The 15416-nt window shown below is 48.8% G+C and overlaps 2 protein-coding genes across 2 annotated transcripts in view; one reads left to right on the forward strand and one right to left on the reverse strand.

The window, feature by feature from the left end:
• The window catches only part of LOC135211196 (mitotic checkpoint serine/threonine-protein kinase BUB1-like), a 201531-nt gene that overhangs the window by 177065 nt on the left and 9050 nt on the right, over window positions 1–15416 (forward strand). The window contains exon 23 of the mRNA XM_064244418.1: window positions 1979–2140. Within this exon, the coding sequence (XP_064100488.1) occupies window positions 1979–2140 (162 nt within the window). The remainder of the gene's footprint in view (window positions 1–1978; window positions 2141–15416) is intronic.
• Window positions 1–15416, reverse strand: part of LOC135211195 (transmembrane protein 65-like) — a 162811-nt gene that overhangs the window by 47696 nt on the left and 99699 nt on the right. The gene's annotated exons all lie outside the window — the stretch shown is intronic.

A 15416-nucleotide genomic window follows, 5' to 3' on the forward strand; every position in this document is an offset into this window, starting at 1 on the left:
AAGTTTTTTAACCATTTCGGTAGAGTCAAAGTTGACCGAAGGTTGAAATTTTGGCACTTATCGTTATTTATATGAAAATATTTCAAAACTGATAAAAGCTACAACCATGGGTTGTTTATTGTTGTATTCTACATGAAATTGCACACATTTTCATATATAAAACTTGATGTAATGGCTAATATAAAACTGCAAACACTACGACAATTGGACGAAAAAATTTCTGATTTTTCGGCAGTTTCCGCTTGGACGTAGGAAATAGTTTTTATCTAAAATTCACCATAAATAGAAATATTGTGCTAGAGACTTCCAATTTGTTGCAAAATGAAGGTAAATGATTGAGTATTACTAGAATGTAAGAGTTTATTACTATAATATAAGAGTTTTAGCTTACAATTGTGGTTTTCGACCATTTCGGTCGAGTCAAAGTTGACCAAAGGTTGAAAATTTGGCATTTATCATTATTTATATGAAAATACTTCAAAACTGATAAAAGCTACAATCATGGGTTGTTTTTTGTTGTATCCTACATAAAATTGGGCACATTTCCATATGTAAAACTTTGTAACAGCTAATATAAAACTGTGCAAACATTACGACAATCTGACAAAATAAATTTTGATTTTTTCGGAAGAGTTACCACGCGGACATAAGGAAAGTTTTTTCATAAATTCACCATAAATTGAAATATTGTGCTAGAGTATTAAAATTTGTTGTAAAATGAAGGTAAATGATTGAATATTACTAGAATATAAGAGTTTTAGCTTACAATTGCATTTTTCAACCATTTCGGTAGAGTCAAAGTTGACCGAAGGTAGAAATTTTGGCACTTATCGTTATTTATATGAAAATATTCCAAAACTGATAATAGCTACAACCATGAGTTGTTTTTTGTTGTATTCTACTTGAAATTGCACACATTTCTATATATAAAACTGTAACGGCTAATATAAAATGGTGCAAAAATTGTGTCAAAGTGACGAAATAATTTCTGAGATGTGTCGCTGATGCTTTTTAGTGCAAGAAGAAAGAAATTTGCGCTTGCGCGCCTGGGTAACAATTGTAAACAACAACAGCTTGATCCGTGAACTATTATTTCCGCTAATTTTTAATAAAACTTTTTTTTTGCGTCAACATTTCAATATATAAACAGTTAATGTCATGCCTAGCACATTGGGCTCAATGCATACAGCAAACATCTTATGATGTGATCTTAGTCTTATTGTTTGTGCATATAGAAATTTTTATGAAATTATATGCAAAAGTGGCATCAGTCTCAGTGTTTGGATTTTGGGTAATTTGACAGAGATTTGATTGCAAGCTTGATCAGCACATTATCAGCATAGATGTGATTAAGGCTAGTTAGTGCATTATTGTCGTGTTTGGATTTTCCCAATGAATGCAATAAGTCATACATGAAGGAAAAACTGTCAGTACCAGAAATAGTTCACAAGACTTGGGCTTAACTCAGGCAGAGAGTCAATATGCTGTGAATGTTACAGGTCATAAAAGAAGCCCTAGACCTAGGCCCAGACAAGAGAGGAGAGAATTTGTCACATTTTACGCCATAAAAGGAAGAGCCGAATTATTGCAGTTAATGGCAGTGGTGTATCTTCATACTGTCCTTAGGATTGTTTAGGGTAGTCCATTTGGTCTAAGTTCCCATATCCTTTGTAACATAAAATATTTTCCTGATTCTTTTTCCATGAAAATTCCAACATATTTACTATTGCAATGTAGAATTCACCCCTCATTTTGCAGGCTTTATGATCTGATTTTGATGGTAGCAGTAATGCCATAAAGTAATTGAAGTTCAAATGATGAGAGACAGAAATGTGGTTCATTGATCATCTTTCCTCAAACAAGTGGATCAACTAAATATAATTGTGATCTAAGTGATGCACAAGCCATTGTAGCAAAATAAGGGGAAAAAATCATCTTTATTTGTATCTGTTTATTGTATATATCATTCTTATTTCAGCTGACCTTGGGGAAGGAAATGTTTTATGTTCGCCGTTTGCGAGGTGAAGGAGCATATGCTAAAGTCTTCCAAGCTGCAACACTTGACCCTCTTAATGTAACAGTTTTTCCTGATATTGATGGTAAAGATGAGGACGATAATGATGATGATGATGAGCATCAGGTGAGAATGTTATTTATTACATGATAACCTCTCAATTTAATCCTGTAAGCTTATTTAATGCATTTCTTGGAACTTGTCTGATGTGTTGTGGTCATAAAGACCTGGTTTCAATTGTGTTTATACCAGCAGATTACAGTATCATTATACATTTCAGTTTAATGTTTTCTTATATACATGCAGTTTTCCTACCTTACATGCATAATTCATTCATGAAAGTTTGTCAAGCAAAATTTTGTAATTACTATTAATTTGAAAGGAAGAAAATTTGTGATGGTTCTTGGCTCTTGAAAACAAGCCAGAAATGTAGTTAGGATACCTTAAAAATACCTAATATTGCCATGAAAAGCTAGTAATAATAAATGTAAGTGGGTAATTATAATATACTTAGTAGATTAGTAATGGTAAATTTTACTACTTAACTTCTGAAGGCAGTGAGTATATACTGGAAGTAGTTTATCAGGGCAGTGGCAGTAGATGGCTACTGGGTGGAATGATTTTGGGAAGTGCTTACAAATTTGCTAGGAAAGGCAGTAGTATATGAGGCTTGATTTGATTATTGTGCACAGAAATGTATGGGGTAGGATTGTCTTGTAACAATTTATTTTGGAATTATGATAACATCTTACCCAATGAGAAGTATAGCTGATGCTTACAAAATGAAAGGGAATTTGATTGCAGTCTCATAGATTTACTCTTCTAGAGTGATTTGTAACTACTGTATATCCTTTAGGTTAGATTTAAACTAAATAGCCTTGTCATAGTTACTTATACTTCTTCAACTTTATAAAATTGGTGCATTTCTAGTTAAAGCACAACCTTTAATTTCATCAGTTTGGGACGAAGACTTCAAGCAAATCTTCGTCTTCCTCTTCAAGCCAAATATTATAGGCAGTCCTCAGTTATCGGTAGACTCGGTTATCAGCGATCCAGTTTTATGGGGCCTGTCTAGTGCCATAAAGTCGGTAATTTACGGTGTATAACGGGACAAGTTCCGGTTATCGGCGCCCTAAGGGTGCTTATGGTGTGCCATAAGGAACCTGTTGTCAGCGGCATAAATCACTCAGTGTATGTCTGTATTGTTAAAATAAGCAACGGAATCACTGAGAATTCCAACAATAGGAATTTTAATTGACATTGTAAGCCTATTTACATTTGAAAGGACCATATTTAATGCTTCCATATTTCTTGCAATGTTATATTTTTGCATTTTATCAATAGAATTTGCATTGAAACATTGTTTGGTCGTGGACGAATACAAGCCCTTAGTCTTTACATATGGGGAATTAACTACTATTAGCATGTTGGAAATCTGGCCATTAAATTTTACAAGGGGGTTATGGTAACAGTTACCAAAGGTAGGGGCGGCTGCCCACCTAGTCGGAGTGCATTCAAATTACACAGTTTTGCTTTTGACTGCAGTCTTAATGAGATGTGTTTCTTTGCTGTCCTGCTGTTCGGCTCTCTTCTGTTTTGAATATTTTTGGTTTATACTTTGTGCATATTGATACAAACCTCTGGTCTTAACATTAGGATAATCTTCTAGCACCGGCTGGAAATCCTGTAAAATTAATAAAAAAAAAACTTGTGTAATTAATAAAAAAAAAAAACTTGTGTAATCCAGTAACTATTGGCATTCGTGTTTGCTCATGGGGTATTTGGGAGCTCCCATAATACCTTGAGCATCCCGTGAGCACATCAGTTATTTCCAGACTGCCTTTAAGAGAGGATGTGATTACTCTATCTCTTTTAAGCCTGTTTATTTTACTCTCTCTCTCTCTCTCTCTCTCTCTCTCTCTCTCTCTCTCTCTCTCCTCTCTCTCTCTCTCTCTCTCTCTCTACCAGGGGTACAAATTTTTGGAGGCTTATTTGCCCATTTCCTATTCTTTTGCTTGACAGTTGCCAGCCCTGCTGCTCTCTCCTGTTGGTAGCGTATACCACTCATAGTTGTTCTGACGCAGTATACTTACCCCGAACTACTATAGAAGGAGAATCCTGGATGTCAACCCGGTACCAACCAGAAAAAACTGGTTATTCCCTCCTGACCCCCAGCCAGGTATGCCCCAGGGTCGAAGCTCACGACCTCTAACCTGCAGTCCTTTCCTGGTTGCTGTAGCATTTACACGCTCCAGCTCGTTGTCCGTTTACAGGCTGGTTTACTTTTGTCTTCCTTGTGTGTTAGTGAGTGTGTAGTTTTTGGTGTTTCTTATGGAAGCTTCATCACAACGGCGTTGTCCAGGTCTGGAGGGCAGGACCTGTGGGTCTTTCCTTTTGCCCGTTAAGATTGATCCCCACACTTTGTGTAGTAAGTGTCGGGGTCGCCCTTGTTCGAGAGAAGATACATGTGGTGAGTGCGTCGTGTGGTCAGATTATTATTAATGGGATCTGGCCGCTACCAAGTGCAAAAAGAAGCCTCGTGTCCCTACCAAGAAGGCTTCCTCGGAGGATCCTTGGAGTAAGAGCACGAGCCGTGGCCCAGGAGGTCCTTCGCCGTCACCTGCTCCCTCTCATGGTTCCCCCGAAGGGTTTCAGGTGTGTTCCCCCGTCCCCTCCCAGCAAGGGGACCTAGGTGAGTCCATTGCCAGGTCTCCACAAATGGCAGGACCCGAGGAGTTTGTTAGGAGAGGGGTTCAGGCAGACAGTTCTTTATTTTTTACAGGAGTGGTGGGTGCGTAGTGTCATGCAGGGCACCCCTTCCATGGATGCGTTGGTTGCGGCACTACTCACCGCCAAGAGCCCATCTGCAGCCGCGGAGTGCGCTGCTCAGTCCCCCTGGGATCCCCGTGGGACTCTCCTCCTCCTCCTCCTCTGTGCTCCCAGTCACCTCCCAGGAAGGGGGGGATTGTCCAGGTAGATGTCGGGAGAAGACATTCTTCGGGTGTCCTCCCCCTGGCCCCTGGTTGGTCACTCCCCATACGCCGGGTAGGTCCCCCCTAAGGGAGGAGTCGATCCTGTTGTGGGGCCCCTCCTTTCCCCCCACCGGGACAGAGGCTCTTGCTGGCAGGGAGAGCTCCCAGGGGGTGTCCCTCCCCAGTCGCTCTCACTCCGATCACCCCAACCTCTCTTCCCGCTCACCCCGGGACAAGATTTGCCGCAGAAGAGACAGGAGGAGAGGCGGAGCTTCAGAAGGGAGATAGTCATCGTGCGGTTGTGCGTACAGGTATTTGCAGAGACGTTACCATTCCAGGAGGAGATATTACTGGAGGAGTCGAGGACGTTCGTTCTCCTCCCTGGACTGTAGGTCCAGATCTCGTCATCGTAGCCGGGACTGCAGGGGTCGGAGTATCCTCGCCGGGATGACTCGCAACGTAGATATCATCGCTCACGGACCTCCCGGTCCCCGCGATCGGTTCCCGAATGCTCTGCTCCCGCGAGATCCCTCTGGGTGGGGGGCCTCCTCCCCTCCCAGGGGTGGCCCCCTGTGGCTCCGATGGATCCCATGTCTATTCTGATGGCCCCTGCGACACTGGTCCTTGCTGTCCAGCTCAACTCCTCCGCTCCCTCCAGTCACGCAGGAAGAGTGGAGTGCTCCGCTCCAGGCCCCCGTGGGGCTCCCCCTCCGTCAAGGTGGTGGCCCCTCCAGGGTTGGAGGAGGGCCCTTTGCCCTCGGGGTCGCCTCAATTACCAGTAGAGGGTGCCGGTTCAGTCCGGCAACCCTCTCCTCCCCCGTCCCCGCATCCGGTGGTGGGGCCGGCTGCAGCAAGAGAAGACCTAGAGGAGGACACCCTAGTGCTTAACAGTCTGCAGAACTCCCTGGAGGTCCAAGGGGCCATGGACGATGGGGCGACATACCGTAGGGTCTTCAGGATTATACGGGCACAAAACGGTTTGGTGGATCCGCCTTGGCCCCCCCCTTCCCCCCTCCCCCCTCCCATGCCAGGAGACTCTTGGCAGTAGATTGCCTTTTCGGAGGGAAGGTAGAGTCCAAACCTTCCCTATCCCTTCCCCGAGCCCTCTACTCAGCTGAGGCACTTGCTCAAGTGGGGGTGGTGGCAGGACCCAAGAATTCCCTGAGGGGCCCTGGGATCCCTGAAGCTACACACCGGAGGGCATGAGTCTAGCTCCTAAGACAGTGTAAGGCCCCCTCACAGCCCTCTTGCCAGGCAGTTCGGGGGATAGGTTGTTGACGGGCCCCGTGACGTTCTCCCAGCAGGAAGCCATGGCGATGGAGTCCTCAGCATGGATCTCCATTCACGTTGCATCGTGGCTGGACCACTGGACGGAGGCGGTCACCTCCTTCTCCAGAGATAATGATTTGCAGGACAAGAACGAGTTGGCCTCCTTCAAGGAGTTGATTTTGTCAGGGGGCAAGTCCTGGGATTCCTGACTACCCAATCCTGACCCAATGGACGAACTGGGTCCCGAGGCGTAGGGACGCAGTTCTCACTCAACTCCTGAGGGGCTTCCCGGACAGGGAGGCGAGGGTGCTCCAGAACACTCCAATGTTGAGCGAATCCGTTTCCTGATCACCTGGTAGAGGAGGCCATTGAACGTTGGAGGAAGGCCAACCAGTGCTCGGTCGTCTACAGGGCATCGTCCTCGGGCAGGCAACCACCTTTGAGGCGTAACTCGGAGACGCAGAAGGCAAGGCAAGGACCCAGAGTGGGGGGTGGAGCCCCCACGAGTATTTCAGAACCTTCTACAGGAGGCTGGGGCCATCAAAGGGCTCAGCCCTCCTCCAGGACCACTAAAGCTGCCTCCTCTGTGTTCAGGGCCAGACCCGCTCCCTCTCGCAGGGCGAAGGGCGGCCGCTTCCCCAGGAGGAAGTAGGAGGCGGGTCGGGGGGTGCCTCTCCAATCATTGGTGGGACTGGGAGGATCTCGGGGCCGATCCCTGGACTGTCCAGGTCCTCAGGGACGGTTACTGAATCCCCTTCCTGGACGGGAAGCCTCCCCTGACGGAGGAACCGGACAGCGGGGCGTTCAGCCCCCAGATCCCCAGGCATGGGGAGGCTCTTTGGCTGGAAGTCCTATCTTTGTTGGAGAAGGGACCCCTCCGATTGACCACTCACTCCCCAGGGTTCTTCAGCCGCCTATTCCTGGTGGCGAAGGCATCGGGGGGGATGGAGACCAGTAATTGACCTATCCACCCTCAATATGTACGCCCTCAAGACCAACTTCAAGATGGAGACCCCTCGCTCTGTTCTGGCGGCCCTGAGGGAAGGGGACTACATGCTGTCCCTCGACCTCAAGGACGCGTACTTCCAGATTCCAGTATGTCCCTCCAGCAGGAAGTACCTCCGCGTAAAGTGGGAGGGAGCCACATACCAGTTCAGGACCCTCTTGTTTCGGCCTGTCCATGGCACCGAGGTTTTCACAAGGGTATTATCCCTTGTGTCCGCCTGGGCCCACAGGAAGGACATGCGCCTCCTGCAGTACCTGGGCAATTGGCTACTCCTTTCCTCCTCAAAGGATCGATTAAGGGAGCAGAGGGACGAACTCCTGACCTTCCACTCTCGTCTGGGAATAGTCCTGAACTGGGAGAAATCACACCTGGAACCCACCAACAGGATGGTGTACTTGGGTATGGATCTGGATACAGTGAGGGCCAGGGCGTTCCCGTCGGAGGATCGAATTTCCAACTTCAGAGACGTAGCGACCCCCTTCCTGACAAGCGCACCCAGACCAGCGCGAGTATGGCAGAGGCTGATAGGCCACCTTGTCTCCCTGGAGAAGTTAGTGCCCCAGGGAAGGCTGAAGATGAGGCCCGTCTAGCGGAACTTGAAGGACGGATGGACCTCGGACAACAAGAACCCATGGGGGTTGATAGAACCCTCTCAGTCGATGGTGGAGGTCCTTCGCTGGTGGTTGGATGATGTGAACCTCCGGCGGGGTGTCCTGTTGGCGGACGTCCCTCCAGAGGTGCTCCTTTTCACAGACGCATCAAGGGGTGGCTGGGAAGCCCACCCACCTACAGACAGAGATGATGGGGGGGAGTGGTTGGAACGGGAGCAAGGACTCCATATCAGCAACCTGGAGCTCCTGGCCATCCTCAAAGCTCTCCAAGCCTTCGAAGACAGCCTGAGAAACAAAATGGCTGCAGTCATGTGCAACAATGCCACCGTCATTGCCTATGTCAAAAAGCAGGGGGGTCTGGGATCGCGACCCCTGTGCGATCTGGCGGAGACCGTTCTGGAGTGGGCGGAGAACGCCAGGATCTCCCTGTCAGCGAGGTTCATCCCAGGGAAAAGGAATGTGATCACTGACGGCCTCAGCAGGTGGGGGCAGGTCCTAGGGGCGGAATGGTCCCTACACCCGACAGTAGCGGGCGAGCTGATCAGCAGGTGGGGCTCCCCCTCCATGGATTTGTTCGCAACGAACTTAAACTGCAAGCTCCCAGTGTTCTGCTCCCCAGTGCTGGACCCGACAGCGGTGTGGGAAGACGCGTTTCAACACCTCTGGGATGGACTAGACCTCTACGCCTTTCTCCCCTTCGGGGTCCTCAGGCAGGTCCTCAATCGCCTCCGAACCTCCAAAGAAACGGTTATGACCCTCGTTGCCCCCAGGTGGCCTGACAAGGACTGGTTCCCGGATCTACTGGAGATGTCCATTCAAGACCTCTGGGAACTCCCCCGGAGGCCGGACCTTCTAAGACAGCCCCACTTCGAGAGGTTCCACGAGGGCCTGGACGCCCTCTGCCTTCACGGGTGGAGGCTATCAAGCTCCTCCCGAAGAAGAGGGGGTTTTCATGTAAAGTGGCCTCCCGAATGTCGGGATGCCTTAGAAAGTCATCCACAGCGGTTTACCAAGCGAAGTGGAAGCTCTTTGGGGCATGGTGCAAGGGGCAGAACCTGGACCCCCTATGGGCCAAGATCCCCCATGTCGCTGTTTCTTGTCCATCTAAGGGATGGAAAGGGACTCTCCATCGCGGCCATCAAAGGTGTAAGGGTGGCCATAAGCCAGGTCTTCTATCAGAGAGGGGTAGACCTGGAAAGTTCGAAGGACATCTCCCTACTCATTAGGAGATTCGAACAGATGTGTCCCCCCCTAGGTCCCTAGGAGTCCTTTGATGGGACGTGGCCAGAGTCCTGGACTCTGAAAAAGCCCTCCTTTGAGCCGCTCAAGGATATTATGGACCGAGAGTTCACACTTAAGACTGTCTTCCTCTTGGTTTTAGCATCTGCCAAGAGGGTGGGGGAGCTTCATGGGCTCTCCTACTAGGTATCCCATTGAAGGGAGTGGAATGAACTAACCTTCAAATTCGTGCCGTCTTTCGTAGACAAAACCCAGAACCCGTCAGTAGTAGACGAGCGATTCGTGGAGTTCTCCATTCCAGCCCTTCCTAAGTCTGAAGATCCCAAGGACCTGCTCCTCTGCCCGGTCCAGGCAGTGAGAAAATATCTCAGTAGTACGGGAGGGCTTCGCCCTGGTATTCAAAATCTTTTCGTCTCGACCGGCAGAATAGGGCGGTGGCGAAGAACACGAAGAACACCATCTCCTTCTGGTTAAGAGAGACAATCAGGAGGGCCTACGAGGGAGCGGGGCTGGTCTCCCCACGACATCAGAGGTATAGGCACCTCCTTGTCGTTCTCCAAGAATATGGCCGTCGCCCAGATCCTGAGGGCGGGGGTGTGGAAGCGTCAGTCCACCTTTACAGTCCTTTACCTCGAGGATTGTACGAGGAGGTCCCTTGACGCCATTGAGATAGGGCCGGTTGTGGAGGGCCAACAGAGGGTCTAGCCTAGCCTAGGGGGGGTGTATGTCGTTGTATGTGTGTGTATACGTGGTATTCCCATCCTCTATAACCTACCCTACTCCTTTCCCCCTCCCCCTTCCACACTGGGCCTTCGACATAATTGGCAGAATTCCTCAAGTCTTCAGGTGAGTCTATGGGAGGAATATTCGACTTACATACCTTTTATTTTACACTCATGAGTTATTCCCTCCGTTGCCCACCATTCGGGATTGCATCCGGATGGCAAGGGGACCCCTACCTCTGCCCTAATTTGGCAGAGCGGGTCTCCCTCCCCCTTCCGGCCTGAAGTGGGTGACCTCTTCCTGGTAAGGACTCTTCCTTCCCTAGATACTCCTGCCTCCTAAGGATTAAGTCTCCTATAGTAGTTCGGGGTAAGTATATGGTGTTGGAACAAATCACAGATTTTAAGTAGTTTGTATTTTTCCTAGCTATATTTACCCCGAACTACAAAATTTTTACACCTTCCCATCCGTCCCTGCGTATCTGAGGGCAGGAGCTCTAGGGCATGAAAAGGACTGCAGGTCAGAGGTTGTGAGCTTTGACCCTGGGGCATACCTGGCTGGGTGTCAGGAGGGAATAACCAGTTTTTTCTGGCTGGTACCGTATTGACATCCAGGATTCTCCTCCTATAGTAGTTCGGGGTAAGTATAGCTTGCACGTCCGTAACATTAGTCACCATCTGTCCAGAAATACCTGTTGATGTTCTACCAGAAGGCCCTTTGATCATCTTTCCAGCTCTCATGTCCATGAAGACATGCAAGTACAGCAGTTAAGTGCAGTTATTCTTCATTCAGCCATTCAGCCTTGCTCCTCAGTATCTCGTAGTCTCTCACTTTCTTGCTCCCATTCGAGTTTGCATGGCCTCAGACATGAGCACACAGCCGTACGGCCGTCACATGGAAGGGTGTAGTCTCAATGGCATGTCTAGGAACGGACCATTGACCTCGCTCACAGCCATGCCACATTAAAGCACCAGGTTCCTTTCCAATCACTCCCTTGTTCATTCTTTTGAGCAAAGAGCATTGATAGAACTTTAGTGGACATCTAGAATGACACAGAATCGTGTCCACATTACAGCGAGGTGGCGACAACCATGTACAAGTCATAAACAGCACAGCTGTGTAACGCCTTTCAATCACATAGGTAACTGCCAATGGACGTTACCATAATAACAGCCAACAAACGTTACCAGAGTAACAGCCAACAAAAGTTACCATATTCTATACATACAAGCAAACGGGATTGTTCTGCCAACTTTCATGTCCTTCATAATGTAAATTGATGGGATCTTTCTTTTCAATTGAATGAAGTCATTCAATTAGACACATAAGGCCATAATTATGAGAGTTGATGGTCTTTATTGTGTTCAGCTAGAGACCTCGACACTTTTCAGGTAGGAAGAAGCCTCCTGTTTCATTGTTCACATTCAAATTCTTATTGTTCCTACACTAATATTAACCTTTGACTCCAGAGCCAAGGTAGTTACTGTTTGTCAGTGGGGATTTCTCAGATTCCCAATTCATTTTTTACCACAACTTGGTTTCGTTGACAGTGAAGTTCTGTAAAACCATACTGCCCCACACTTCTGAAACAGGAGTCCATCAATTCTGATCGTGCATTGTTTTTTCCTGGTGCGATTAGAATTATTTTCTAACCCTGTAGATCTACAGATCAGGCCTACCCCTTGGTCCAGTAATCTTCTTAGCACAAGGATGAAAACTAATTCTTGAAGATAAAAAATGAAAAAGGGGGGGTGGGGGGAGTCCTGGCCTTCAACAAGGTCTCCCCCCCCATTTTTTCCCATCCGCTGTCAGAGAGGTGAGAGGACTTCTATCCCCTGGGGTGTTGTACACACTTCCTTTCCAGATGAAAGCAAGGAATCTTGTGATATCTGGCAATGCATCGTAGCTTGGGTTAGGAGTGGTCAAGGACGACGCTGCTACGCCAGTCTTTCTTTTGACCGCCTGGGCGAGAGTTGTGTTTCACCTCTCTTGGCTTTTTCCCGGTTCATTGCCCGTTTTGTTTCTTTTAGTGTGTGTGTGTTTGGCTGGTATTATGGCTGCTTCTGCTCCTTCTCCGCGTCAGCGTATGTGCCCAGGAGTTCCAGGTTTTCTGTGTTCTTGTTTTTTGGCTTCGGCAGCGACCGACCCTCACATCACATGCAGTAGTTGTCGTTCTAATTTTTGTACTATTGCGAATCCTTGCACGAAATGCTGGGCATGGCCTAAGAAGCAGTGGAGGTCGTTTTATGGCAAGAGAGAACATTGGAGGGTTTCAACTCTTCCTACTTGGGAAGGGTTTGCACCTATTCCCAATGTTTCGTCTTCCACAGTAGCCAACCCTCATAGTAGCGTTGTCCCTGCATCTCCTTCCTTTTCTTCCATCGACGAATCAATGGAAGTATCGGGAGGCCGCCAGGGTAACGTTTGTAATGTAACCCATTCTTCCTTGGGAGTTTAGTTGGTTCCTGAGAAGGGTGAGGCTTTTTCATCAATCTCTTCTCTTCCAGACTCGGAGGCATCCAAAATGGCGGCGATTTGGAAGACGCATGGGCTAGGGGGTACCCCGTCCTTGGAGGGGTTGGTATCGCATTTTGTGGAGGCTCGCGCCCCTCCTTCCCGTTCTGGCCAGACCATTCCCTGTCCTCCCGGCTTCGTCTTCGTGGGTAGCAACAGTCGGCCATCTTGTATTGCTCCGCCGCTTCGAGTCGGAGTGACTCTGCGGCGTCAGCCCCGTTGCTGACATCACGGGGTCCGTTTTTGTGTATTCCTCCGCCAGTGGCGTCTCTTTCCCCCTAGCACCGAAGGGAAGCCGTGATGTCACTCACATTGATGACGTCTCAACCAGTTGTCTCCTCTGATCCGCCTTTCTCAGCTGTGATGTCGTCACTGCTCCCCAGTTCACTACATCTCCCTTCCTTATCATCAGAGCCTTCTCTGGCACATCAGTCTGTGGTCATATGCCAGGCAGTGCTTCAGAGGTTGGACTCTGTATTGGATGTGAAGTTACCTGCCTTATCAAGAAGAGTGCGCATAAGAAACTAGTGCTGTCTACCTCTCCCTCTTCCCCCTCTACGCCCCGTCAGCGTATCAAGCGTTGGAAGGCTAAGGACTTGCCCTTCCTTTGCCTTCGAGGGAGGAACAACAAGGACGTGTTCCCAAGAGTGCTGTTGTTTCGGGCAGTGTTAGTGGTGTGCGTTCTGCAGGAGATGCTTCATCCTCTGCCTTGAATCTCGAGCGTGTTGCAACCTCCCATGCCTGTGCATGTGGTGTTTGTGCTCCTCCTTCTCCAAGGCCTATTCATCGCCGTAAGGATCTCAAGGCGCCTGTCAAGAGGTTGAAGGTAGTGAGCACGGAGTTGGTGCAGCTGGAATGTTTGTCTGCCCCTCTCACTGGTGCTTCCAAGAGTTCGACTCGAAGGGATTCTTCTTCGACCTAGAGTGTTCGAGTTTCCCCCCCATCTTATGTATGTATGTACGTCCGCCACGCCCGTGACCATTCATGGACATGTGGAGTCATATGTTGAGGTAAGTGATGTTCCTAGTGTTATAGTGGGTTCGTCTTGGAGGCCGACGCTTGGACCCAGCCCAGACAGGTTAGTTGGGGTTTCGGACTGTTTGGCTGCTAACCCTTCCGTTAATTTTGGTGGGGAAGGCACATTAGGAGAGCCTACACATCCTTCTCGTCGTCGGTCTCCGTTGCCGGAGCAGGAGGAGGGAGACACGCAAGAGTTTCTGTATTCCTTTTTGGAAGTTGTTAATCTCATTCGTGGGTTTAACAATTTGGAAAGTAGGACTCAGGCTCGGTCGTCTTACACTCCTCCTTGCTTGGAAGCCTTGGTGGGAGCTACTCAGGACCCCAAATCATCTCTTCAGCTTCCTTTGTTGGGGCACGTTCAGTCGGTCTTGCAGAAGGTTAAAGCCTCTGTTTCGGACCGGGATGGGTCGCTTCGCTCTAGGGGCTCTACCAAACTACTACCCCCGCCTCTCACAAGACAGGAAGTACTATGTTACGATCTCTGCATTTTTGTTGTCATGCCATCTTAACCCAGACGTCATTCGCCTGAAGCTGGGTTTGACTTTGGAACAGGTAAGGTCGGTGGCACCGTCCTTGTCTCCGCAAGATGCCTCAGCATTGAAATCTACGGCGGCCTCCATGTTGCAGACGGTTTCTTGGCTGGACCTGTGGTCTGTGGTTATTGCCAAAATATCTTCTGACAGGTCCCTGGAACGGTTGGCGAGTGCCTCCTTGCTTGCCAGTCTGTTGCAGTCCGGGGGCAAGCGTTTTCATATTTTGCTCACCTCAGTGTCAATTTATGGCCTAATCATCTTCTGATTAGAAGGGACGCGGCTTTGTCTAGGATGGAGAGATCACTCGACACCGAGTCCTTGCTGGCATTGAGGAATGGAGGTCTGTTGGAGTCCCAATTTTTGTTTCCTCGGACAGAACTTGAAAATGCGATTGAAAATGCGATAGACTGGCGCCGGGCTGACACCAAAGACCGACTGGTGCACCAGGCCATGTCTAAGTCGAAGTCTCGTCCTCGGAGACGCCCAGCTCCTCCTCCTCCCCCTGTCCAGCAGCATTCAAGGAGATTGTCGCCTGGTAGGCCGTCGAGGACCTCGAGTTCAGCAGGGCCTTCTCGTTCGACACCGCCCAAGTCAGAAGATCAGCGACCCTTTCGCTCCCGTTCCTTTAAGCCAAGAAGGGGCCCAAGGGGCAGAGGTAAATGTGGTTGTCGGTAGGTTAGGCACCTCTCCCTCTCCTGCGCCATGGGTGAGGACGTGCCTGGCTGGCCATTGGGCCAAGTGGCAGAGTTATGGGGCGGAGAAGTGGGTGGTAGATGTCCTTCGGTTGGGATACCTACTGTCATTTGACTTCTCTCCTCATCTGTCGGACAAGCCGCAGCTCAGGAAGGCATATCCTCCAGATTCTCTGAAGTTCTTGGCTCTTCGGGAGGAAGTGCAGAAAATGCTGGACAAGAATGCGATAGAGGAAGTATAGTGCGTCCATCCCCGGGATTTTACAGTCACATCTTCTTGGTGCCCAAGGCGTCGGGAGGATGGAGGCCTTTGATCGATTTATCCACCTTGAATCACTTCGTGAGGAAGACACGGTTCAAGATGGAGACCCCACACTTGGTGTTTGCAGCCGTGAGGGAAGGCGACTTCATGCTGTTGATAGACTTAAGGGATGCATACTTCCAAATCCCTGTTCATACGACGTCCAGGAAGTTCCTTCGCTTCTCTCTTGCAGACAAGATCTTCGAGTTCAAAGTCTTGTACTTCGGGCTGATGACGGCCTCTCAAGTGTTCACAAGGGTCTTCTCTCTCGTGTCAAGTTGGGCCCATGCTCAGGGGATCCGTTTGCCGAGGTACCTCGATGATTGGTTAGTCTTGGCAGTTTCTAGGGAGAAACTGCTGCAGGACAGGGATCATCAACTTCGGTTCTGTCTGGACCTTGGCATATTAGTCAACTAGGAAAAGTCGAACCTTGTACCCAATCAAAGGATTCTTTACCTGGGCATGGTCATCGATACGACAGTGGCAAAAGTTTTCCCATTGGATCATAGATTGGAGAAATTA

Source organism: Macrobrachium nipponense, chromosome 4, assembly GCF_015104395.2.
Source record: "Macrobrachium nipponense isolate FS-2020 chromosome 4, ASM1510439v2, whole genome shotgun sequence".
NCBI classification, from domain to species: Eukaryota; Metazoa; Arthropoda; class Malacostraca; order Decapoda; family Palaemonidae; genus Macrobrachium; species Macrobrachium nipponense.